This window comes from Rhinolophus ferrumequinum, chromosome 6, assembly GCF_004115265.2.
Source record: "Rhinolophus ferrumequinum isolate MPI-CBG mRhiFer1 chromosome 6, mRhiFer1_v1.p, whole genome shotgun sequence".
NCBI classification, from domain to species: Eukaryota; Metazoa; Chordata; class Mammalia; order Chiroptera; family Rhinolophidae; genus Rhinolophus; species Rhinolophus ferrumequinum.
In genome coordinates this window covers 63075976-63102343 of record NC_046289.1, presented here as the reverse complement: position 1 = coordinate 63102343, position 26368 = coordinate 63075976, and the positions used below count along the sequence as shown (strand labels likewise).

Genomic DNA, 26368 nt, shown 5'->3' with positions numbered 1-26368 from the left:
GGGGGTCCATGTTACTGCAACTTCTCTTGGGCATGACCAGAAGTAATGTGCCGTAGGGTCCCAGGGCCAGGTAATCAGTCCGGGGCTGGGAAGTGCAGAAGAGAGTCCTAGAAGGGACAAGCAGTTTGAACAGTTAGAGGGCGGATCAAGGCCAAAGGGATGATAAGAGCAGCAATGAACAACTCGGATTATGAGACGCGATCTCACATAGAGAAAAGAAAGTACGCCAGCTCTGCAATTAGCGTCAAAACCTAGGTCCTACACATACCAGCAGGGTGACCTGGACAAGTTATATAACCCTTCTGATTCAGTTTCCTCCCCTGTCAAATGAGGATAATGACACATGCCTTGCAAGGCTTTTTGAGGTTTGAATCAATGAGATGGTATATGTGAAGTGTCTGGCCCAGCACAGGCCCTCAAATGGGGGCTGTTATTCATGTTTTATACCTTACAAGGTATTTCTCACATGTACTATCTCACTTGATCCTTGCAAGGTTTCTGCGGTGTAATAAGGTTATTATCCCTGGTTTGCAAGCACAGAAGTGGAGACTCAGCGTGGTTAAATGGCGCCCTTGAGTTCACAGAGTTCACAGAACTCACACCCAGAATCTTGGAACCCAGACTCGGGCTCTATCCCCATGCTGAGGCCTGTCTCCAGGGATGTGAAGCCCAGAGTTAGAACACAGAGTTGGTGTGTGCTGGGGTCTCCTTTAGTTGAGGAGTCCTGTTGACTGCCTTGCAGCTTTGAGCCTTGGTTAGTGAACGGTCCCTTGTGCTTTGTGGGTGTGTCCTGGGCCAATCAGAAGACAGCAAATACCCCACCGAACTGTCTTCTGGGTAGTGACACTCATGGTTCTAATTCAGACCCTGTGCCAGTGCCAGATCTCCAAGTGCCTTCTGAATGATCACAGGTGTTGGTTTTGGTATTAAGTGCACTTGGTGCTATTCTTATCTTCTGGACATCAGTAATCACTGTAGAGTGTTTATCAGGAGTTGCAAACCCAGAAGCTTATGGGAGCGGCCATGTCAGCTAACTGAGCAGTGCAGGCAGGTGTGGGGTTTTGGTGTCCCTATACTGGCATATTTGCCTGCAGTTCTCCACGGACACTTGGTTTCTATGCTGGAGGGATGAGTGGGGTGGTGATGACTGGCAACGCAGATGGTGCAGAGAGCAGCTCCTCCCAGATTGTTGCCATGGGGGCTGCAGGTCCGTGCAGGCTGCCAGACCTCGAAATTTTACAAAAGAAGTGCAAACCCTGCATTTCCACATTAAGTCCCCCTAGGTTAAATATTTGCTAAACAAACGAACAAACAAACCCCTCAAACTATAAATCCAACAAAATTCATTTTTAGGTCAGTTTCGGTTAGCTACTTGTTTTGGTGCATTTGTAACCAATTTCAAAAAAAATGCAAAACATTAGCTAGAAGCTTCCTTTTCTTAGCTGTGTCCAATCACAGAGTGAACTTCAGAAACAAAACTATAGCCACTGCTGGTTTCAGGGCCTGGAGAATTCTCTTCTCCCCACACCCTGCAGGCTTTTTTGGCTTCATGTGACCTGGATTTCTGGACCACCGGCACCCTGCCCACACTGACAACCACGTCACAGGGAAGCCAAAAGCTAATGGGTTTTCTGAAAACTTGCTTTTCATTAATCTTCATTTACTGTTTTCTTTCCTTGTGCAGAAAAAGAAAAAACCCAAGGTGGGTGTAACAGGGGGAGTGGGTAGACAGATGGAGTGTGTTTGTGCATATATGTGCGAGTGCATGCGCACCAGACTGGCCTCTCCCCCGCCCCCCACCTCCCCCTTCCCTCTCTGAGCTCCTGGTGCAGCTGTGGGTGTGGAATAACGAGAGCTAACACTTGCTGAGCGAAGGTTGTGTGCCAGGCACTCTTCTAGGTGTTTTCCATGGATAAACTCAATTCTCACAACAAAGCTATGAAATCGGGACTATCATTATCCCCATTTTCAGAGGAAGAAAAGGTACAGATTGACTAACTTGCCCAAGGCCACACAGCCAGTAAGTGGCAGAGCCAGCACTTGAAGCCAGGTGGTCTGGATCCAGAGTCTGCACTCTGAACCACTATGCTACATGCCTGCTTCTCACATGAGGGAGGGAAAGGATGGCCAACCAATGAAAATGGGCTTGACGTGGGGGTCCTGCAAAAAACAAAAAGGGCACCCTATCTTTCTTAGAAGTGGGTTTGTCTATGCAAAGCAAGCCTGGATTCTTTGGGAGAATGGCAACAAGTGCTGTTCCTCAGGGTACAGGGAGATAGCTGCATGAGGGTTTCCATGGAGAGTGAGGGTGTTGGGATGCCAGCTGCCCACTTTGTAGACAGGACATCTCCTCCCTCATCTCTTTCCCTGCCTGCTCCCCACTCCTCCTGGGAAGGGATGGGAGAGGATGTGCAGAGGAGCTAAGTCACTGCCAGGGCTCTTGCTCCAGGCGAAGCCTGTGGCAAATCTCCGCCTAGACAGTGACCTCACTCTGAGCCCAAGCCCCTCTAAGCCGGGTTCTGATGGACTCTATATGCTGCCTGTGTTGATTTGGCAAAGGGGAAATGCGAAGAGAACCTCCATCATCTCAACCCCAGAGGAGCTGCTCAACCTGACTGGTGGGTGTAAGGGAGAAGAACGAATGAGAGCTACCTGGGCAGCTTGCCCTCCTGGGGTCTTGGGAGTCACTGTAATTCACCAGGGCCTCAAATAGCCCCTTCTGGATGTCTTGATTATAACCACTGTGCTGTAAGGACACCACTGCTAAAAGTAGCCATGCGTGCTAAGAGCATCTCAGGGGACTCAAAGTTTTCATCTGTGACCATTGACCTTGTTTCCTTCATGGACTTTTGGAACGTAAGATCACAGTTGTTTAGCAACTCAAACCCCCCCACCCCGTCCTTGCTCCACTTACACCCTAACTTCCCCTGGTCTCCAGGGCAGTAATGTCTGCAGTGATCGTTACCCGACAGAATTTTAGTTTGAGCACCAGAGTACCATCCAGAAAGGACCGACCTTTGGACATCCTGGAGCCCATGGCACAGTAGCCGCAGGCCATCAGACAATGTTTGGTGTTAGTGTTTATGACAGCGTCTAACGATGGAAGGATCCATCGTGGGGGTCCTCCAAGTATTGGTGCTGGCGCCGACCAGAGCTGACATTCATCAAGCGCCTGTCACACATTAGGCTCCATGCTGGAGGTAAAATATGCATTGTTTTCAGTCAGGACAGTATCTACAGGGTAGGTGCTATTATTACTCCCCTTTCACAGGTAAGGATAAAGACTCAGAGAAGTGAAGTGACTTGCCCAAAAACATACACTAATGAGTGGGGAAACTGACTGGAAACCCTATCTATTTGCTCCAACACCCGTGTTTCTTGCTCACACCTCTCTGGTGGAGGCCCCTTACACTCCATGGCCTGTGTTGTCCAGACCCACACTTGGGCCTGGGGATGTGAGCCTCGCAGGGGTGCCCACAGCCATGCCGTGTCCATGGGCACTCATCCCCCTCGGATTGTGACCCCCCATTCACTCTGGGATCCCCACAATCTTCAGTAGCTTTAGCAGGACCCTTTGCTTGGAAGGCAGAGCAAGCCAGAGACTTTGGAGCCTGCAGGGACCCCAAGCTGGCGGAGCTGTTTTTATAGGTATATTCCACGAACAGCTTGGAGAGGCAGGTGGGGACTCAGAGACTGGTCAGGTTCCTTTTCTGCTTTGAGAGATTGTGGTCGCCTCATTGCTCTCCGCATGCAGCCACCAGCCCCTACAGTCTAGCCTTCCTTGGCTTTCCCTGGGGATGGATAGCCCCAACCGGGACTGGCACAGCATGCCAGGCATTCTCCACCCTCTACGTATCCTCTCCGCTTGCATGAGCATGTCTTGAAAATATCCCTTATATTTGCGTACCATTTTAAATGTTTTTGCAGTCCACTTTCACATTTCAGTATCTCATGTGACCTCCACAAGAGCTCTATGAGAAGTTGCAAAGCCAGATGTATCAGCCACATTAATGGATGAGTAAACTGAAGCCGGAGAGGCTTCGTATGTGACAGCAGGGCTGGGACCCCAGCCCAGTGTTCTGACCTCTCACCCGTTGACCATGCCACTAATCGAGTCCTTTTTTCAATTTGTCCTCTGTGGAGTCCTAGAGGTTCCTTGGAGATGCCTCAGCAGCTGTCATGTTGATATGGGGGTGCCAAGGGAAAAGAGCTTTGCTGTCTTCATCAAGCAGAGAAGCTGTTTCTAATGACTATATACACTGGGCTTCTGGGGAAATTAAATTTGAACCATTTTCCATTTGGAAAAAAAAAAGTTTACAAAATAATTGAAAATCACCACACTAGATCATGTTGCTTATAGCATTCTTAACATTTTCACATGTGCTAAACCCCTCATTTAACTCTCATAACTAACTGAGGTCCAGAGAGACTTAGCATCTTTGCCCCAAGTCAGCTTGTCCATAGCAGAAATGGAGCTTGAACTGAGGTTCGAGAGCTAATTCTGCTCTTTTCCTCTTCACTGGGCCAGCTGCTCCAGGAGGCAGGTTGCTTCCACGTTCCAGCTCAGCCTGTAATCCTTGCTTCCTTCCTGCCCCCTTCCCACTTCCCACCTCTCTCCAGCCCATCATCTTCGTTTCGGACAGAGCAAACAGCAACAAGGAACTGAGCGTGGACCAGGAAGCAGAGGAGGGCAAAGACAAAACAGGCCCTGATAAGCAAGAGAAATCCCCACAGGTTTCTGAGCATGTAGCATGAATGGGGTGGCCAGCACACACCAGGGTCCTCTTCTTATGCTCTTGGGGTGCTCAGAGTTCGAGGGGCCACAGAGGTGGAGTGTCCCTTTAACATCTAGAGGTTTGGATTTGTCTCACTGACCTTTTCTCTCACGGAGTCCTCCCATAATTTGGCATGCTGCTGGAGTGAAGGTCTTGGGGGTTGGCAGTCACACCAAGCCAGTGGGCGTGGGGACAGGCAGAGCCTCCCTGATGGATCCTATCCAGCCAGGACAACGAGGGAAGGGAGGGGCAAAGCCTGAAACAGAATCACTGTTTCTGGTATCCTCGAGCTCTGGACAATGGAGGATAAAGAACAGTAGCAGAAAAGAGGGTTGACATCAGACATGGAGTCCTCCAGAGCTCAGGGGAGGGTGTAAGACTGGAGTGGGGAGAGGTGGTCACATAACATTTAGTGGAGGTGTGGCTAAGGGATGAACGTCTGCAGACAAATCCAGGACCACTTCCTCTATCCTGGAGTGCCCACACCCAGGGGTGGGGAGGGAGAGGGGTCCTCTGAGACCTAGATGATAGAGGCAGAGGAGGCTCATTTGGTTGAGATGGTCAGGCTCAAAACAGCAGAGAGGACTCCAGCTGGTGGGAATGGTGGAACCAAGGGGCTGTCTACATGTCTGCATGGCTAACATATCTCCTCTGGCTGGGGTGCCTGGGCTGGGAAGGTGTGGAGTGAAGGGTCGCTGGGGCCTAGATGGTACTCACTCCAGCTTACCAGGTTTGACCAAGAAAGACGAGCATGTGTTCTGTCCCCAGCTCCTGCTGCCACCTAGGGCTGTTTCAGGTACCGTGGCTCCTTCAGCCCACAAGGAACTTTCCTCAAGGGTCCGTCAATCTCCGTGATCCCTGTGAACCAATTTTCCTTTGTGCTTCCACAGCCACGGCCTGGCAAAGCTGACGAGGAAAGTGAGGAACAGCAGCAATTCCGGAACATTTTTAGGCAGATAGCGGGTGACGTGAGTACCTCCAACCCCGACTCCCACAGATGCTCCTCTCCTGGACTCACCACTCCAATGACCAGTTATTTCATTATTGCTCAGTAGATGTCATTTTGGCTTTGGGTGGAAACGGGACATATATGTGCGTAGCACAGAAACCTACAAGTGAAGCCCTTGAGTTTTAGACCAACATACCCCTGGGGGCGATCAGAGGCCTTTTTCCTTGGGGTTGCCCATTGCAGTCTGGACGGCTGCAGGTACAATGCCGGTCTTCCTCAGCAAAGGCCCAGCTTCCCCACGACAGAATAGCACTGACAGGGCTTTACAAACACGGACAGCTGGGATTTGCTTTGCAAAGCCTCTGCTCCATCAGCAGCTATACTCTTGACCCATGAGTCTGCTCCCCTCCTCCTCAGGACATGGAGATCTGCGCAGATGAGCTCAAGAATATCCTTAACACCGTTGTGAATAAACGTGAGTAGCTCAAACTGTTACGTGAGATGGGCGGGTGGGGGGGTGTCTAGTTACCTGAACGTAGCTCCTCACTCTTCTCCATCCCTCCCAGATAAGGACCTGAAGACACAAGGGTTCACGCTGGAGTCCTGCCGCAGCATGATTGCTCTCATGGATGTATCCTTCCTGCCACCCTTCACGACCCTCTGTCATCAGCCCCTGTGCAGCCCATGGGGGCCAGGGCAACAATGAGGGGTGCCCCAGTCAGGCGGCAGGGTCCAAATTCATGCCCAAGGAAAGACTTAAGGAGGTCCTGAGTCATAACATCCTGGCTGCTGTTCTGAAAGGGGCTGTTGGAGGCACAAGTTGGGAAGGCCATTGGGGTGTAACGAGGCCCTGCACTCCTGCGCTCAACTCAGGCTGGGACTCTGCCCGGGCTCCTGCCCAAGCAAATGTGGTTCTCAGGAGACAGGCTCCCTGGGTCATAGACACTTTGATTGAGGAGGCGTGGAGGGGAGGGTTCAATACCAGGACGGGGCAGTGGGTAGGATACCCCGGACAGAGCCCTCCTCTGGGGCCACCTTCCCTGCAGAGCCCACTTAAACCCCCCTCCCAATCCAGGGGGCTTTTGCTATGTGTGCCCTATAGCCTTGACCTCCTTCCTCCAGACAGATGGCTCTGGGAGACTGAACCTGCAAGAGTTCCATCACCTCTGGAAGAAGATTAAAGCCTGGCAGGTGGGGAGAATGAAGCACGGAAGTGAAGGAGGGGGATGATTCCAGGGGTTTAGCATGTGACCACTGTCCTCAAATGTTCTATTGCCAGAAAATTTTCAAACGTTATGACACAGACCAATCCGGCACCATCAACAGCTATGAGATGCGAAATGCAGTCAATGATGCAGGTGCTGGGGAAGAAAGGGTGGTCGGGATGTGGACTCGAGCTGGTGGCAGCAGGAACGGGAGGGGAGGACTCAGCGGCTGGGCCCTACTAGAGAAAGGAAAGGGTTTCTCGTTTTCCTTTCTCAAGCTACAGACTGGCCCGGAGGCAGGGAAAATAGAACGCGGGCCCTAGGACTGCGACTATTTCCTCCTCTCACGGGCTCCCTCCACAGGCTTCCACCTCAACAGCCAACTCTACGACATCATTACCATGCGCTACGCAGACAAATACATGAACATTGACTTCGACAGCTTCATCTGCTGCTTTGTCAGGATGGAGGGCATGTTCAGTAAGTGGGCGGCTCCCTCTCGCGCTCCTGCCCTCCCTGCCCCTCCTGCCGCCGTCGCTGTGGCAGTAGGAATCAGCCTGATCTCCCACTCCACTCCATCCAGGAGGAACAAAGGCAAAGGCCACCTTTAGGCTCACAATGGGACGGCACAGGGAGGGCTACCGGGCTCCTCTGCCTGGCGGAGTGTGGTCCTCTTAGGAGAAGTTTCCGTAGTGGAGGGGGACGGAGCCTGTAACCAGCCTCTGGCCTGTGCATTCTTTCTTCCGCACAGGAGCTTTTCATGCGTTTGACAAGGATGGAGACGGTATCATCAAACTCAACGTTCTAGAGGTAAAGCCTGAGAAGCCGTATGCTCCCCCCGTACCTTAAAATTCAAGATGGAGGACTCAGTGAGGCAGACTGGACCCACCGCGGGCTCCTCTCTTCCAAGTGGTGGCGGAGGGATGCAGTAGGAAAGGAACATAAAGGGAAGCTCAGCAGGGAATTTGGCCCGTGGGGAATGGATAGGAGGGAAGACTCCACAGGGCCCTTAGTTCCTTCCCAGGAGAGATCTGGGGGAAGGATGCTGCTTCTCAGAAAGCCTTCCCAGTGTCTGACATGCTGAGGCTGTGCCTTTCCCCTGCCCTGTAAGATCCCTCGGGCTGAGCCCTCTTTTCTTGTTTGCGTTCTGATCGTGGGACTTCCTCTTTCAGTGGCTGCAGCTCACCATGTATGCCTGAACCCAGCTGGTCTCAGCCAAGGCCAGGAAGGATCACTCAGGATTTCAATTTCACCCGACAGTTAGAACCACTCACCTGAAAAGGACATGGTAGCTGCTGCACCCCCAACAGACCTCCATGCACCTCATCGGTCCTGTTCCTCCTCGACTTCACTCCCCACTCGGCCTCAGGGCATCTGTCCATCTGCCATGCCCAGACTGACCCCTTAGTTAAGGAATGAGGGAGAACAAGTTTGTCCCTTTGCCATATGGAGGCACGTGTCTGTCTGCCTCAGCTAGTTGTAGCCCAAATGAGAGCTTCCCTCGGAATCTAAGCAGCCTCAGGTCTGAAGCAAATGCTCTCCTTAGCTTGCCCTAGGCTGTTCACTGAGCATTTGCCAATGGCACTCGGTACTCCCTGTGCTAGAGCCCTCTAGACCTTTATGTTCTCCCATCCATGGGACAGTAATCAAACTAGCACTTGCTTCTGTCCGGCTGTTTCAGGATGGGCCTGCTCTGGAGTAAACTAGCTCAGTGAAAGAGGGCTGGATACTTTGCGCTGTCTGACTCAGATGTTTGGCTGCTTTCTGAAAAAAGTTGATTTAAATAAAGGCATATGTAGAGCTGGTTCTATCATGTTTTGTTTTCTCACATTTAGCAGACAGCCACAGCAGGGCTGAGAAGCTTCCAATCTTACACTCACTTACCATGTAGAGAGAGCCCTAGTTTCAAAATACAACAAAGGAAAACACACACATTCACACATAAAACCTGAAACCCACTTTAATCATGCCCATTGCTACTCCTTGAGCATAGAAATCACTCAGACACTTTCCAAGATATATGAGAAAAGGAAGAGGAATGGCTGTTGGTACGTATTTAGAACATCAAGAATAAATGAGTCCTCTATACCTAGAGGGGCAGTTACCTGAGTGTAATGGAGCAGAAATGTAGTTTTTAATCTTAACTTCTCCTCTAATTGACCTGTGTATGACCTTGAACAAATCCTTAAATGTGGCTGTTTGCCAAACTTATCTGGCCCATGGTCTGTGGCTTATCTACAACCATCTTGTGATTTCCACCCAATTTCCCTTCTTACTCTCTCTGCCAGCATGAAAAAGAAGGGGTTGCCTATGAATATGCAGATAAGGTAATGAAAGGAAACAATTAGTAAAAGTTACTTTATTTTCCTCTTGTATTTGCTTTATATCTTCTTGCTTTACAAAGTTATGAAGTTCACAGCTTTTATACCAAAATGTAAGAAGGCTAAGCTATTTGCTTATAAACATTTTTTCTGCAGTCAAATATCATTCGATTTCATTCTTCTAATCCATGTTCAATATAGAAAAAAAAATTCAGGTATCAGATCAGGGTTGCTGGAGCAGCTCTAGGGCATGTATTTATTTATCTTAAGCAGGAGAAAGATCTTGAACAGCCTTTCCTCCTTGACCCCACCCTCCTCCAATACATTTGGGCTACTACCTTAAATTTGAGCAGATCTGGGAAACTTTAGTCGCCATGTGACCCAGCAGTGCCACATACTTGGGAGGTGGAGGTGATGTGAGAGGTTACTTTCTGATAAGTAGTAGGTTTGGTTTACATCAGGATTTCACATCCACCTGCGTATGGAACTCACTATAGCCCAAATCACCTCTACCACAGCTTCTATTCCTATCCATTAGACATCTTCTCTGCCATCCTGAGGACCATGATGATTTGGGGCAGGGACAAAATCACTATTTCATCAATGTGGCAGGCATGGCCTTCAAAACAGGTCCAGGAGCTCTCCGTTAGGTAACAGGAACAAAGTCTGTAAGTCGGCGTATATAAATTGCAGTTATTTGAGCAAACCAGAGGGAACGTGCTGTTCAAATCTCACTTCACAATATACTTTGATCTTCCCTCCAGTGAATTCTCTTCCATAAAGCACACCATACCATTCCACTAAATGATGTACACCTACTCCCACCAAATCATCCACATACCTAGTCACTAAAGTTGTCCACTGTATAATCTACCCCCCAAGAAAAAACCCCAAAAACAAAAACAAAAAAATCTTTGTTGGGCAAATAACCACTTAGACAGCAGTGATATTGCCGATAACTTACAGGTAGGTCAGGAGCTAAACACTCAACTGCTATTCTTCTGAGGCAGAAAAAAAATCTCCCCACAAAAGCAGGAGTATAGGAGCAATGATGTTCTCTCAAATTCAAGGTACATCAACTCAAGATATCCTTCGAGTTTTGTTTGCATGTTGTGTTTAACTGTTTATCACCGAGTAGAGGAGTATGCCAAAATACATTTTGAACCTGATTAAAAACTTGAAGTGACTGATATTTTATCAGAACAAACTGCCACTAAAACACTGGCATATGCACACAAAAGGATTTATACTGTGGTTTCCTTGGCTTCTGGCCGTTAGAAGTAGGCACACGTCGCTAAAAACAACATCCTAAAAGATGGCCTCCAACTCCTTATAAGAAATGAGTCGGGTTTTGTCAGGTCATGTAACAGTTTCCTTTCTTCATGCAGTACTAAATACCAGTCAGTGCAAATCCCTGAGCCACAGCTCTTCTCTAAGGGGAGACAGAGGGCCAGAATCAGTCAAGACACTGTAGAAGACTTACAAACAGCCAAAGTTCTGCATAACTGTCAAGACACTTAGACACAACTACACATAAGCAGCCGAGACGCTCACGGTGCCTTTATTGCTAAATGGGGGGCTAGAATAGTGCATTTAGGGTAACACGCTAACCTGGAGTTAAATGAATTGTACACATCCTTAAAACAAAGACATGACTGCCACTGCTTCAAAGAAAATTTTGGTGACATGAGGAAAAGTATTGTAAGTATAGGTGCCCACGTGCATACACACGTACGAGGAACATTCATACCCGCGCACACAAAGGCAGACAGACTGCACAATTCTACCAAAATTAAACTCAGATCAGTTCTTCCTGATTTTACCAGTCTGTTCATACTTTCAAAGGTTCCCCACGATTGCCCAACACCTCACGTACCCACTTCCTACCCTACTAAGGCTCCACCACTCTCGTCTTTTCAGACATGTCCTCAGGCAGGACAGAAGGGCACCTATGCAACAAAGCATGCGAGACTTTCTTAGCACACTGCCCCGCCAACTTGGAAATGTGGCTTCCCTACAGCCCAGAGAAAAATGCCAGGTTTGGCAGTAAATCCAAATAGACTTTCCTGGGAAATCACCATTCCCAAACCCACAGAACAGTCTAGCTCTTCCGGACTAGTATAGGAAATGGGGGTGAGAGGTGGGAAAGGCTTTTTAATCTCATAGAGAAACAGCACAAATACTCTTTATGCAATAGGATCCTCTCCCCGGTATCACACAAATCTCAATAGTGGTGGTCAACAAAAGCGTTTTCCCATTCACAAAGACGGAAGTAAATAGCTTGTGGGGGAGTCAATCAATATCTAGTAGTAGCTCCTAGATTAGTTCTCATGTTTTTTTGATCCAGTAAGAACCACCTGGAGCCTCTTCTGGAAAAGAACAACACATACTATGTCTTCCATACAATTACAGGGGGTTCGCATACCATCTTAAAACTTTTCCATGAACCCCAGCCCCACCCCCATAAGGTCCCCCTGCCCTAGAGCTGGAGTGAAGAAGACATGTGAGCAGATGTCTGTGTGTACTAACAGGGGTGGAGAGAAACCCGGATGCTCTGCAATCCTAGAAAATAGTAGGAGCCACAGCTCAAAGCCTGGTTCCGTGGCACTGGGCTCTTCTCCCTTCCTGTCTCTCTCTCTCTCTGAACAATCTTTCAGAGTTTTGAGAATCCAGAAACAAAAGAATAGAAAGCAAAACTCCTGTAGCGTCTCTTGAGAGTCCAGAGAAAATCCAAAAACAAAACTTCTCACTAAGGTTTTGTTAATGTGGCGACTCTCAATGGACAGGTAGAGTCTTTACCTTCACCAGATTCCACTCTTCTTTCCCAGCCAGTGGGAAGTGAAGGTAAGACAATGGTTTCAGAAATCAGTCTTTAAGAAACCTGCTTGAGGCCCTAAAATCTGAATTCAGATGCTTTATCCTAACTCTCCCATCGTGGGTGCAGCAGGGGAGTGGAAAGCATCCTGTGAGACCAGAGGAAGTATCTGATGGCTGCCATCTAAGCACAGCTAGAGAATGAGAGTTGGCAATGGAGCAAACTAAAAGGTTTCAAAGCCACAGCAGCCTTGGAGACTCAGAAACTTGGAAAAGGAGATAAAGGCTACACCTCCAGTTCAAACAGCCTGATAATACCTGCAGCAGTGAGAGCCCAGGTCTAACAGCAAATTTCCAGGCAGATGTTAGGTCTGCATGCAGCCTTGAACCAAGTACGCTAGCAAACTTGCAGAGGTTCACTAGGTAGTACCGTCTGTAAGGACTTGTCATTATGTGACTTGCTATCTGAGTTCATAAAATATAGTCAGCAGAGCAGTCGCTCTAGCTGTAAAAAATCTACTGTATCTCTCTTTAGCATTTAAAGCCAGCTCTGTCCATCTACGAAGCAAGAGACTATTGAAACACACTGCACATAATTATGAAGACAGGAAAACAATTTGCTCCAATTTCAATACCCAGTTATTACAACTGAAGAAATTAAAACTGATCCTAAAAATCTAGCATTTGAACAAACTGGTACTTAAAGGCCTGACTACAGGTTTAAACCATCATACGAACATAAGCTAAAAATCACAAACTGAAATTAACAAAAATACGTACGATTAGGGTCAAACTGGGGAACCAATTAAGATCTGTATCTTTAATAAACATGTGGCGAACACCAGTAGCATAAATGACTATATGCCATGTTGTCCCAGAGGAGTATGGTTCCTTAAAACCTGTTTCAATCTGACAAACCTCTAGCAAGAACTTAAAGTGTTAACCTATCATCCCATAGAGCTGCCCAGACTTATGCTAGTGGTAAGCCTGGTTAGTATTCCCTTTCTTCTTCCCTGCTTCACTGGGGAAGGGAAGAGAGTGGCCTGTGTGAGGGGCCAATGTGAAATTAGTTGAACTAATGACTTCCCAACATGGGAGGCAAAAAAACTTCATGAATCAATTTTGCTGTCATCCTCAGCATGTCGTTCAATGTGTCCTGCAGCATCCTAGGAAAAAAGGGAAAAGGGCCCGTGAGAGAAAGCTGGTAGGACAAGACAAAGTCAAAGCCAAGGGGAGCTTCATGGGTACATTCTAAGATCCACACATGAAAGGCAGTTAGGACCCAGCATTCTTCGTTTGAAACCTCGTTAAGCTATCCCCCGAATCTCTGAATCATAATAAAAAGAAAAATCCCTAGACTCTCCCTATGTATTGCAATTCTAAACATTCTTTTAATAACTAGGCAAAAAAGGCTCCCAAACCCTGCTCTGAACAGTCGAATGATCTCAGGTTGACCTCAAGTCCCACTGATGTACCTGTTTGGATCCTTTCCTAGCAGTGAAAAAAGCATCACAGTTCTTCCAGCGACATTTCAGAGTTTGAAAGTTCGGATTCGTGTGGTCAGTCAGTAAATGTTGTTTTAAATGATCAACAACGCCAAATATCAGAGAGCAACCATGCCACTGGAGAGTAACAGAATGAAAGGGTAGGTTAAAAATAGTACTGGAAACATGCAATTAGAGTATTCCTATTTGTATACCACAAATTTGGTGGAAACAAAAAGTAAGCCCCTTATTCTTTAATTTATTCTTGGTTATAAAAACAAAGCCAGAGGAAATCAAATTCATTATCACTATGATGAGGAACCTTAAAAAGACTGGGAAGTCTTTTGACTCTGGTATTTTGAGAAGGCAAAGTAATAAGTTGGCCATCACATCATTAGACAGATAAAGAAAAAGCAAATGTTTATAGACAAGTTACCATAAAATTCAGTTTAAATCGTACTTATTCTTTATCTTGCCATCATAAAATGAGTGTCTTTGTTCATTTATTTTAAAAGACAAAGAGCTATCCTACAATATTGAAAGGGTTGTTTTTGACAATTCTAAGAACTGTTGACTTATAAACTTAAAAATAAAAATGCCTGATTAAAAAAACATTTGTGGAAATATGTGTTGTAGAAAACAATGTCTGCTGCGGAAGCCTGACTTTACACAAAATCTTTATTATTCTACTTGAATCACAATCTTGCGAAGACCTACTTTTTCTTTTTTAACTGTTAACTTTACTTCTAAATGTGGCTCGATTTCACTTGTTAGTCAGAAAGCATAAAGATTCTTTGTCTTGGCTTTGTCTGTCCCTATAGGCTTGCTTGTAATAAATCTTATGATTCTAATTCAACATGTTAATTTCTAAAATGTAATGCAGATTTGAGTTCTTCCTGTCAGTACTATCCCATTCCTCTAGTTTTCAAACCAGACAGTATTTTCCCAATTCCTCTAGATAAATTAACTCTCTATTTGTTTATCCTGCATCCTATTATACAAGATTTTTGCTTGCCTTCGATGAGAAGACTAAAAAGCAAACACAGTAAAGTGTAAAAAGCTGAAAGGTAATTAAGCTGTGGACAAGCCTAAAATCAAATTTAATAATAGAGAGTGTCAAGTTCATTGCATCAATTCTGAAAAGAAGGTTAGGGTTTGGGGGAAAAGCTCAGTGCCATAAACTTTTCTTTGGTCACTACCAATGTTAGAACTCATGAAACAAATTAAGGCTTATAAGGTGTGAAAGTTTTGAGGGTTCATCACAAGCACCTACCCAAAAATAAAAACCATGAAATTTAGTGTAGAAAACTGAGGTTTAAAACTTCAAGCAGACAGATTTTTGTTTGTCTATTCACCAAAAACCAATGAGGATACAAACCAAACTATTAATATGTATAATCCCTGAGGAATGGGTAGAGTGTATTGGGCAGGACATGAAAATAAGCACTTGTACTTTTTATTTCATATACTTATGCACTGTTGATATTTCTGTAAGCATGTACTGATTTTATAATAAAGCAAAATAAAATCCACCAGGGAGATAAATATCCTCTGAGTGAAGGATATTTAAATATGCATCATATGTAATCTTATAGACTTTTCAATTAAGAAGTATAGAAGCATTTTATGTATGGTTTTTAAAGATAATGTTATCTTTCTTGTCCTGCAGTGTAAGTCATAAAGTAGATGCTTCACACAGAAAAATGCTGCACTGCTGATAATGAGGGTCTATCAGTTAGCCTAGGGTTGAGCAACTCCTAAGTCTGGTGACAGGAAGAGTTTCACTCCTTACCCAGCAGCGGTAATTCTGCATCAGATTCAGCCTCACAGCCTGAATACTGCCATCATAACAGCCAGTATAAATCTGGAGAAAGAGGTTTATCATATCAGACCCAAACAACACACAAAAGAGCAAAACATCCTCAAAATAAGAGTCAAAAGCTACTGGTACTAACTGTAATAATAAAAAAAAAAAAACCCACAAAACTAAACCCAAACCAGCCCCACAATACTACAGTGGGAAAGTATCTTCTAGATCTTCTAGTTTGGACACTTTGAAGCTGTGCTCCTTAGAGAGCTACTCTGGGGACCATGGCTGAGAGCTACTCTGGGGACCACAGCAAAACTGGGAGGGCTCTGAGGCACCGACTTCCGCTTTAAGTAGTGTGGCTCTGGCTTCTGGTGGGCATTACATACTAGACATCTGTATTTCATTGAAACAAAGCACTCTACTGCTCAGAGTCTGAAAAACATCCATTCTGGTTCAACCTCATAATTTAAACATAATACAAATCGAGGACTAGCAGGGTGGAGTGAGTGAGTGTCTACTGTTAGGTCTGCTGTAACTATGCCACACTGGCCAAATCTCCTGACTCTATTCCAATGTTCTGTTCGAATCGTAAAGTCTCTGGAAAAAGCACCACTCAATGCTTTTTGAAACATCTTACATTTATCTTCTATTTAATGGTAGTATTAGATTTTTATTGTAATGATTTTTGCTATTAACAGAAAGTGAAATACTCAACAATATTACTAGGTTATATCTTGACATTATTATGCTAAGGGATAGAAAGGTAAACCGATCATGAGGCCTCTGTCATTTTGGGAAGCAACAAGTAGTAACATCAGTTTGTAGAATTTTTAGTAAAAGGTAAATCTGTGGCATGGCATAATACTCACCATACTCTTATGGATGGTCATACACATAATCATGTCTTTGTGTCCTCCATAGACTTGCAATCGATCGTGGGACTTAGGTGGAGGAAAGAAACAGAAAGAGAGTTAGGCTCTTTATACCTTGTGTTTGATAAGCATAGTCCCTGAAGGTCTGTGGCAGGTTTAAAACTACACCTGAGGCATCAAGATGAAGCAGCAGTCGCATTTTAACAGAAATATAAGGGTAATCTTTTTAATACCGTGTTTCCCCAAAAATAAGACCTTGCTGGACCATCAGCTCTAATGCATCTTTTGGAGCAAAAATTAATATAAGACTTGGTCTTATTTTACTATAAGACTGGGTATGTTATGTGATGTGATGCGACGTGACGTGATATAATATAATGTAATATAATATGATATAATATAATGTAACATAATATAATGTAAAATACCGGGTCTTATATTAATTCTTGCTCCAAAAGTCGCATTAGAGCTGATGGTCCAGCTAGGTCCTATTTTTGGGGAAACATGATAAGTACTCCTCCTCAAGGAAGGAGCTGGTAATTGCAAATAAAACCAATTTCTGTATAAGAATACAGTTGCTATCTGGAAACCATTTAAATTTTGACACCTATGGGGTGGACCACATATCTCAGAGCAGTGTTTCTGAAAGTGCAGTCCTCAAATCAGCTGCTTCATAATTATCTAGAATGCTTGTGAAGAATGCAGATTCCTGGGTCCCACCCCAGCCTTACTATATAAAAAAATCGATACCAAACACAAATAGACAATCTCCCCCAAATCATTCAAGCAAAATACTGGATCTAAATTCTACCTGTAATTCATAGACACGAACAAATTTATCCAAGCAAGCAGTCACCATCACTTTTCCCAGGATATTCACCACAGTCACTGCATGATTGTGCCCTTTGTAAATGCGCACGAGCTCACCAGTCTGCGTAGAAGACAGATAAGGGTCACTAGACGTTTTCAAGGTACCTGCCCACTTTTGATTTTGAACGTGATAATTCTGAAGCTACCTGTACACACATGTAGCTGTACTAATTTTAACAGAAGTACTTCCACAAGCATTTGCTATATACACAAAATATATGAAATGTATCCTCATGGAGACAACTTAGCATCACAGAAAGAGAAGGGCCATAACTCTATCTGTATGCATTTTATAGCTTTCGAAGTACAGTTGACCCCTGAACAATGCAGGGCTTATGGGTGCCCACTCCTGCACAGTTGAAAATTAGCATAACTCTTAACTCCCCAAAAACTTAAGTTGTCTCTCGGTATTCGTGGGAGAATAGTTCCAACACTGCACCCCACCTCACCCTACCTCCCACAGATACAAAAATCCTAGGATGCTCAAGTCCCCTATATAAAATGGCATAGAACAATGCATATAGTTAGCCCTCCATATCCACGGATTCCCAATCGTGGATTGAAAACAGTACAGGTATTTACTGAAAAAAAAATCCATGTGTAAATGGACCCAAGCAGTTCAAAGTCATGTTCAAGAGTCAACTGTATTTTCACTTTTATCATTTCACTGGATCTGGACAACAAGTCTCTGGGGACTTGGATTATCCCCAGGTTACAGACGAGGAACTGGGCTTCAAAGAGCTGCCTCTGACCTGAGGAGAGTGTCTCAGCTGTTTTTATTTGTTCTATTTTAAACTGCATATCATATCCACTTTTTTAGAGCCTCAGATGCTCAATTTATCTCAAGTTTAAATGAGGCATTCAAACTAAGCCTTACATAAACTTTGAGTCTGCCCCCTATTAAAAATGTTGATGAGGTCAGAATTTCTAGGGCGCTCCATATCATCCAAGAGCTGATGCATAGGGATTATTAGTTAGCCTCTCAGTGGAAAAGGGGCTTAATTTAAATTGTAAGAGGTCTGAGGAACCTTCAAGCTTTAACCACCATTCTATTAAAGATTTCTTTACTCTAAGCCAGCAGGGCTTACATGAATGTTGTGGGCATGGACGGACTGATCGCTGGAGCCACTGAACACAAGGTCATTCACCACCTTAAAGAAAAAAAACTCAATGAGTCAGATTAGGTATCAGGTTCTGAGTTTCCTCTGTAACTTGTAATGCACGTTGGCGAACCCTAATTTCCACCCTATCTTGAGAGGAGCATGAACTAGGTATAAAAAATAGTTAAGTTTCTCAAATTTTCTGAACTGAAATGTATGTCCTACAACCAGATACTCTGATAAACTGACAACGTATTATTAGGTTTGTTACCTCTTCAGAATGATTATGAAGTAGCCTAGAAGGGCAGGAGAGTGTATCTATATTCTACAGTAAAATACCCTTTAACTATTTCTAAGTTAACATATTAAAAAAGAGGACATGCGTTGGTGACTCAGGCCTATAGAAAAGGACTGTAACCTCCTTGCCCTTTTCAAGATGACTGTGTTCTAAGTCAGGCATTAGACAACACAGGGAATGCCATTCAAACACTTCTATTTGTGCCAGACAACGAGCTCCTGCTCTCTTGCACTATACTTGCCTTCATGCAGAGAATCGTTTTGCTGTGCCCCTCCAAAGTTCTGAGGAGGAGTCCATTCCGTGCATCGCGTACGCTAATGGTACAGTCGTAAGACCCCACAACCAGCAGCTTGCGGGCACCTTCCTGAGCTGTGGCAAGACAGCTAACGGCCCGAGGGCCATGGCACTCAAAGATTTCCAGTCGTTTGTTGTTCTGAAAAAATAAGCCACCATTATATGAAATAAAAGCAACTTAGCTGGTAAACCTCAAAATCAACTAACCCATATCGTTACCTTGATACAGACTCTAAATTCTATTACCTATAAACTTCTCATACCCACTCCCAATCTTTAACTTCCCAAGCTCTTCCATTCCCATTCCAAATCTCTCTGCGTTCATGACTCCCTTCTCCCCCATTCCAGTGGTGGCAAACTCTTCCCTTATGAACTCGTTTCTAACTTCAACCCACCCTATCCTGATCATAATTAGAACCTGGCTCTCTTTCTATGCCCCCTCTCACTTCCCTTAAGTTCATGATAATGATCAACCTTTGTTTCACATTCTAGTACATTTCCAGGCCACAGACCCAGGCACAATTTCATGATTTTTTGTCATCCCAAATTTATACAATCTATTTGTCATGGTGTTTCCAAAATTCTCCACGGAGAGCTACTTTCTTAGCCAATTTTAGTAAGACTCTCTCATTCTCCACCTTTCTGTGATTCTGACACCCTTCTGACTTCTGCTTCTATGTCATCTGTCGCGACATCATTTAGTGGACTACAGAAGCCTTTATATCCATCAGAATGGCCTGGTCACACCCTGAGTTCCCAAACTTTCCTTTCTCTCAGATTTTAGACTTGCTACCCTCATCCACACACCAATCTTGTTCATAAAGCCTCTCACTTCCCCCAAAACTCGAAAAATGTACTTAAAGTACATGCAGGGGGTAAAACTCCCAGAAACTAAACAAGCACAAAGTGGCAGCTGGGAGCCTATAGAGCTGAGTAATGATTTCAGCCATCTTAAGGTGCTGGGGAGACAGATTGATGGTGTCTGGCCCAGGGGTGAATAGGCCCTGATAAACAGTCCTACTTTTCTGTTGAGACTCTAGAAACACTGCATTCTAGGAGTACAGGCAAATCAGAAAAGGCCCAGCCCTAACAAGGCTTCAAAATTCACATCTCTGCAGAGACTCTCAGACGTCTGTCTTGAGGTCCATCTTTTCTGGGGCTCCTCAACCATTCAAAGACCATTTAAATTCCCTGCCATCATTTTGCCCCTAAAGTGTTGCTCCTAACTTCTATCAACCTTTGATAACATTAAGCTCACAAAAGAGAAGAAAATTAGGTAATTATCAAATTTTATCCTATAAAATATTTTAAAGGTATTCTTCTTTATTTCTATTGCCCTAAGCAAATCTAATCTAGGCTATTAGCACTTCACATCTGGAATGCAAAAGCTTTTACTAATTACCCTTCTGTGATCTATTCCTGTCAAGTGAACCAAATAACCTGGCACTTGATTACATGTGCTAGATTATTCTAATGTGATTACAAGCTTCTAAAAGACAGAAATATTTAATTGCATCTCTTATAAGTAGTTCTAGCTAGCATGTTGAGAGATAATAGAGGCTCACTAACATGAATTATACTATAACTGGGTATAACACAGTAAATATTCTAATGTGATGTCAAAAGATGACCAGATAACCATGGGATAGAGTGTTACCACATATTAATAACCAAACCTATCAATTCCACCTCTTACATTACACCTTCTATCCACTCTCTTCACCCTTAGTCTAACTTCTCATGTCAGCTTCCATTAGAAAGCCTCCTAAATGGTCTCCTTGCCTCTATTATTAGCCATATTTTCCAATCTCATCAACTTCAGAATGACTTTCTCTAAAAATACAAATTGGATCACGTCTCTCATATTTTAAAGGCTACAAAATGAAGTCCTACTACATTAACAAAGCACATAGGGCCATCAAAAACTGGTCCCTACTCATTTCCTAAGACTCATCCTGGGGCCTAGCACATAACAGATGCTCAATAAAGGTTTATTCAAATGAATTTATCGTTGGGTTAGAAAAAAATGAGACCACATGGGCATGAAGGCAAATCTTTGACTTAGTTCCCTTTACAGAACAGGCTACCCTCATGAAACCCCAGCTCAGTTCCAAACCACATCAATGTCATACTCAAAGGCACTTAAGATCGTTTTTCATGGTGTCATTCTTAAAATGAGATACACTAGTTTAACCTGTGACTCATTATTTGGCTCCCCATGGTCAAGTTTGATTTAATTTAGCAGAGTTACGTTTTGGTCCTGGCACACTTGGGTCTGCACAGACAGAATGCAGGATCTTGTTTCACTTAAACCAGAAGACAACAGTTTTTGAGTAGCGGCTAATTCTGTTGCTTTCTCACATAAGAAAACAGGAAAATGTCTGCCTTCCACGTCTTCCCACACCCACTCACACTACTTTTCGGGGGAATGGGAATTCAGCCTTTTCTCCCCAAGCACGAACCTTTATGTTGAAGGTGACCACAGTGCCATTGGCCAGTCCTGCGTAGAGGATTCGCCATCTGCTGTGGAGGCAGAGAACCCGGTCTTCCAGCTGTAACTTCTCCACACACTCTCGTGTCTGATAAAAGTACACAATACCTGATCAGCAGAGGTTAACAGCAAGTAAAATATGAAAATAATACTTGTGAAAGCCAAGTATGAAAGATTTTTATGAGGAAGAAAATGCAGCATCCTCTATTTTGTAGATTTTTTCCCTCCTTTGAAACATGTAGCAAAAGACTCTCAAGTTATAGTTAATATCAAAAACAAATACATATGGTGATGGAAAGACAACCGACTGGGTGGTGAACACACAATGTGACATACAGATGATGGATTACAGAATTGTATACTTGAAATCTATGTAACTTTATTAACAATTGTCACCCCAATAAACTTTAATTAAAACAAAAAACAAAAAAAACAAATACAAATTCTAATTATGTTACCCATATTTCTAATTTGAAATGTAGAAATTCTTCAAAGGGAACTAAGAATTGGGTATCAGACTCTTAAATTAAGTGGCTAAAGATAAAGTTAAAGCTGAACTTGACATCTAAAAAGGAAAATGAAGATTATATTAGGTTGGTGCAAAAAGTAATTGCGGTTTAAAAGGTTAAAAATAATTGCAAAAACTGCAGTTGCTTTCGCACCAACCTAATGGTTGTATATATAATTGCATGAATCAAATATGTGCTTTTCTGCAATTGATTCTCTATTTTAATAGCTCCCAAATGTCTATTTCAATGGTTAGCTTGTCCGTATTACCCAAGAAGCTTTTAAAATATATAGAGCCCCAAACTTCACCCCCAATCACTAGATACTAATTCAGCAGGCTCTGGAATATGTATTTTTCAAAATTTCCTTAGTAACTCTATGTATATCCAAGTTAAACAAGCACTGGTTGACCTGACCTTCAAGAAACAATTTCCATGAATTTCCAGAAATAGGTTATGCTAGTAAATCTAATTACCTAGAACACACAATAGAGCCAGTAACGTAGTAAGTGCTCAAGATGATACTAAGCAACTAAAGGCCCAGGTTTAGCTTTTTAAACAGGTTTGGATACAGACGTTAAAATTAAAATGGTTATAAGTGGGTACGATGGGACAAGCTGTGGGTAAAACGACAAAAGCAGTAGGCTGTCAAAGCCTTTTATCTCTTCTCCCAACCTTCTTTCATACCTAAAAGTCTGTTGTTTAGATTTTCAATTTCCCCCATAAAACCATAAATATAAATGCCACGTGAAATTGTAAAATAAAGAAAAAGACAATACGTCCAAATGTTAAGATTCACGTTGCCTCTGGTTAACCCATGTGAGATTTTTTTGTAATTTTATAGAGGAAATTGAATACCATACAGTAATAAAAAAGAACTACTGCCACATATAACAATGTACATGAACTTCAGACATTATGGTGAGTCAACACTAGGCATGAATACATTCAGAGAATACATTCAGTATGGTTTATTTATATGAAGTTCAGGCACAGACAAAATCTATAATGACAGAAGTCAGAATAAGGGTTATCTCTGGGGTGGGGGGTTGGTGACTGGAAGATGCATGAGGGAAGCTTCAGGAAGATGAAAATGGTCAGTATTTTAATCTTGGGGTGGTGGTTACACAAATGTATACCTATATAAAAATTCATCAAACTGTATACTTAAAATTTGTGTACTTAACTCTATAAAGATATACCTCAATTTAAATAACTGGCTAAAAACTTTTTTTTCACTAATGTACAGGCCCACTATGCCAAATGTTAGAACCTTTAAAATGAATGTAAAATCTTTTTAAAATTTTTGAGTTTTATAAGTCAAAATACTACTGAACTTTTGTTTCAATTTCCATTTATTGACAAGACTGCATTTTTTTTTTCAAATAGTTATTTATAGTTCCTCTTTTTAAGGAATTTTTGTCTTTTCCCAATTTATGTACAGGAATTCTAGTATCTGTCTTTTTTGAAGGTGCAAGCTCCTTACAACATTTAGTAACCCTATGTTTATCCTATCCTATGTTACAATTATTTTTCCCTCTTTTTACTTATTTCTTGCCAAAATTTGTTTACAATTTTAACAGCTTTATTCAAATATTACTCCCATTTAATAAAATTCATCATGTTAAATATACATTTTGTTAAGTTTGGTAAAGTATATAGTCATGTAACTATTACCAAATCAACTTTCAGAACATTTTCACCACTCCCAAAAGTTACCTCACACCCTCTGTCAATCACCAATGCCATCCCAGGCAACCCTCATAATTTTGCCTTTTCTAGAATTTCATATAAAGAGAACATACAGCATGCAGTCTTTTACATCTGGCTTCCTTCACCTAGCATAATGTTTTTGAGATGTTGCCACATGTATCAATAAATTGTTCCATTTAGTTGCTAGTATTACTCCACTTTTCACATACCATGTTGACTTTTATATACCACACTTATCCATTTACCAGTTTATGGATGTATTACTGCTAGTATTTTACTATAATGAATAATGCTGCTATTCTTTCATTTTGGATATTGGAAATCTGTGTCTTCTTCTGGATTAATTTAGCTAAAAGTTTATCTTATATTTGGTTTCAAAGAACTAGCTTTTGGTCTCATTGAGTTTTTCCTATTGTCAGTTTTATATATTGTTGATTTTCATTCCGCTTTTTATTATTTCCTTTCTTCCACTTATTTGGAGTTTAACTTTTTTTTCTTTTTCTGATTTCTTAGAAACTTAAATAATTAATTTTATACCTTTTTTGCCCCTAATATAAGCATTTAAAACTACAAATTTCCCTCTTGGCAATGCATTAGCTGCATCCTACAAATAGTAGGTTGCATTCTCATTTTCATTTAGTTCAAGAAAATCTTCTAATTTCCCTTGTGACTTCTTTCAATCAATGGTAACTTCATAGTATGTTATTTCATTACCTCATATTTGGGAATTTCCCAGATTCCTTTGTTATTGATTTGTAATTAAACTCCATTGTGGCTGGAGAACATACTCTGAATGATTTCAATCTTTTTAATTGAGATTCTCAATAAGACTGAGACTTAATGATCTAGCATTCGGTCTATCCTGGTGAATGTTCCATGTGCATTTGAAAGCAATGTGTATTCCGCTCTTTTGAGTAGAGGATTCTATAAATGTTAAGTAGATTTTGTTTATCAATGGTGTTGTCCAGTTCTCTGTATCCTTGATGATTTTCTGTCTAGTATTCTATCAATTATTGAGAGAGAGGTATTGAAGTCTCCGACTATTATTGTGGATTTGCCTATTTCTCCTTGTAGTTCTATCAGTTCTTCTTCATGTATTTTGGAGCTCTGTTATTAGGTACATATATGTATCATTGTTGTATTTTCCTGCTATATTGACCCTTTTATCATTATCATTTTATCAATGTCGCTTTTGTCTCTAGTAGTATTATTTGTCTTTAAGTCTATTTGCCTGATATTAATATAACCAATCCAACATTTTTTGTTACTATTTGCATAGTACAATCTTTTTCCATCTTTTTACTTTTAACCTATTTTGTCTTTGAATTTGCAGTGTCTTGTAGACAGCATAGACTTTGATATTTCTTCTTTATCTGATCAATCTCTGCCTTTTGCTTTTAGAGTTAAATCATATTTCACATAATTACTAAATGTGGTTAGATTTAGGTCTCCAGTTTGGTATTTGTGTTTCTCATTTTTATTTCTGTTCCTCCTTTTCTGCCTTGTTTTGTATTAAACAAGTATTTTTTTTTGTATGCCATCTGAACTCCTCTATTGAATTTTTAGCTCTACTTTATTGCATTATTCTTTCAATGGTTGCTCCAGGGCAGTTGTTCTTAGAGTGTGGCCCCCTGACCAGCAGCGTCAGTCTCACATGTTAGAAATGTAGATTCTTCGGCCCTGTCTCAAACTCACTGAATCAGAAATGCTGAGAGGAGGTTCTAGTAATAAGTGCTTTAATAAGCTCTCCAGGTCAATTTGAAGCACACTTAAGTTGTGAACCAGTACTCTAGGGATTCTCTTTAAATTACAACAATCTAGTTCAAGTTAATACTGACTTACTCTCGACAAAATATCAGAACCTTGTACAAACACAACTCCATCCCCTCCCCTTCCTTTGTATTCCTGTTACAACACATATTCCATCTATGTATGTTAAAAACCTAATGATTTAGTGTTACAAATTTTGCTTCAAATAGTTAAGTCTTTTAAAGAAATTAAGAGAGAGTGTTTGCGTTAATGCAGACAATTTTCTCTCGTTTCTTTCATTTAGGTTTAGAATGCATTTAGGTTTAGAAAATTCTCAGAGGAGATTCTCACGTCTAATTTTTCAAGTTTAGAAAATGTCTGCATTTTACTCTCTTTTCTATCTACAATTAATTTTGGTATATGATGTGAAAATTAAAATCCAAAGTGATCTTTGAGGGAAAGATCAAGGTACGTTAATAGTGGTAAATGAAAAAATACTGGTGGAGAAAGACAGAAAACATGGTTTCCATCTAAGCCCACTTTTACGAAGGATTATACGAGTAAGTGTACTAAAACAGGTTCAGAAGCAAAAGAGAGAAAGTGGGGAGAATGAAGTATCTGTCTCAGTGTCTCCACTCTACATAGCAAAGAGTCACAATAGTTCAACATTATTTCTTTTGATTTTTCTGGACCTACTTACTTTAATATGATAGCAGCGAATGGTGTGATCACTGGAACCAGTATAAAGGGCAGCATTCTTCCCAGAGGTTTGAGTAACCAGGAGACAGTTCACCTTGGAAGTATGGCCCTCAAAGACACCAATGCACTTCCGACTCTAAAGTCAAGCACAGATCAGATCATTACTTGTGGAAATAGAAGGATTGGATAATGCATTTCCTTAACAAAAAGATGCTAAGACGTAACAGTTCCTTGTGGTGTCCTCAGTGACTAGAAAAGTGCCTGGTACACAAGCGGTGCTCAGTGAATATCTGATCACTGACTGCCCAGGAAACAGTCACATGTGGTAAGGTACCTCCAACTGTATGTCAGCTAAGTCAGACCAAAAAATACTCAGGGCAATGCAGTATAAGGTAGACTAGAATTTTAATTAACATGT

At 42.5% G+C, this 26368-nt stretch overlaps 2 protein-coding genes across 4 annotated transcripts in view; one reads left to right on the top strand and one right to left on the bottom strand.

The window, feature by feature from the left end:
• Window positions 1–10070, top strand: part of CAPN3 (calpain 3) — a 46566-nt gene extending 36496 nt beyond the window's left edge. Inside the window, exons 15-24 of the mRNA XM_033109707.1 lie at window positions 1685–1702; window positions 4621–4734; window positions 5666–5743; window positions 6142–6199; window positions 6291–6355; window positions 6847–6915; window positions 7004–7082; window positions 7293–7409; window positions 7681–7739; window positions 8102–10070. Of these exons, the coding sequence (XP_032965598.1) occupies window positions 1685–1702; window positions 4621–4734; window positions 5666–5743; window positions 6142–6199; window positions 6291–6355; window positions 6847–6915; window positions 7004–7082; window positions 7293–7409; window positions 7681–7739; window positions 8102–8128 (684 nt within the window). The 3' untranslated portion in view covers window positions 8129–10070. The remainder of the gene's footprint in view (window positions 1–1684; window positions 1703–4620; window positions 4735–5665; window positions 5744–6141; window positions 6200–6290; window positions 6356–6846; window positions 6916–7003; window positions 7083–7292; window positions 7410–7680; window positions 7740–8101) is intronic.
• Window positions 10071–10854: 784 nt separating this feature from the next.
• The window catches only part of ZNF106 (zinc finger protein 106), a 59524-nt gene continuing 44010 nt past the window's right edge, over window positions 10855–26368 (bottom strand). For all 3 annotated transcript variants that reach the window (XM_033109701.1, XM_033109700.1, XM_033109703.1), the window contains 9 exons: window positions 25952–26086; window positions 21255–21371; window positions 18740–18931; window positions 18189–18251; window positions 17042–17161; window positions 16228–16299; window positions 15341–15412; window positions 13540–13686; window positions 10855–13230 (listed from right to left, as the gene is read on the bottom strand). In XM_033109701.1, coding sequence (XP_032965592.1) covers window positions 13174–13230; window positions 13540–13686; window positions 15341–15412; window positions 16228–16299; window positions 17042–17161; window positions 18189–18251; window positions 18740–18931; window positions 21255–21371; window positions 25952–26086 — 975 coding nt within the window. In that variant the 3' untranslated portion in view covers window positions 10855–13173. The remainder of the gene's footprint in view (window positions 13231–13539; window positions 13687–15340; window positions 15413–16227; window positions 16300–17041; window positions 17162–18188; window positions 18252–18739; window positions 18932–21254; window positions 21372–25951; window positions 26087–26368) is intronic.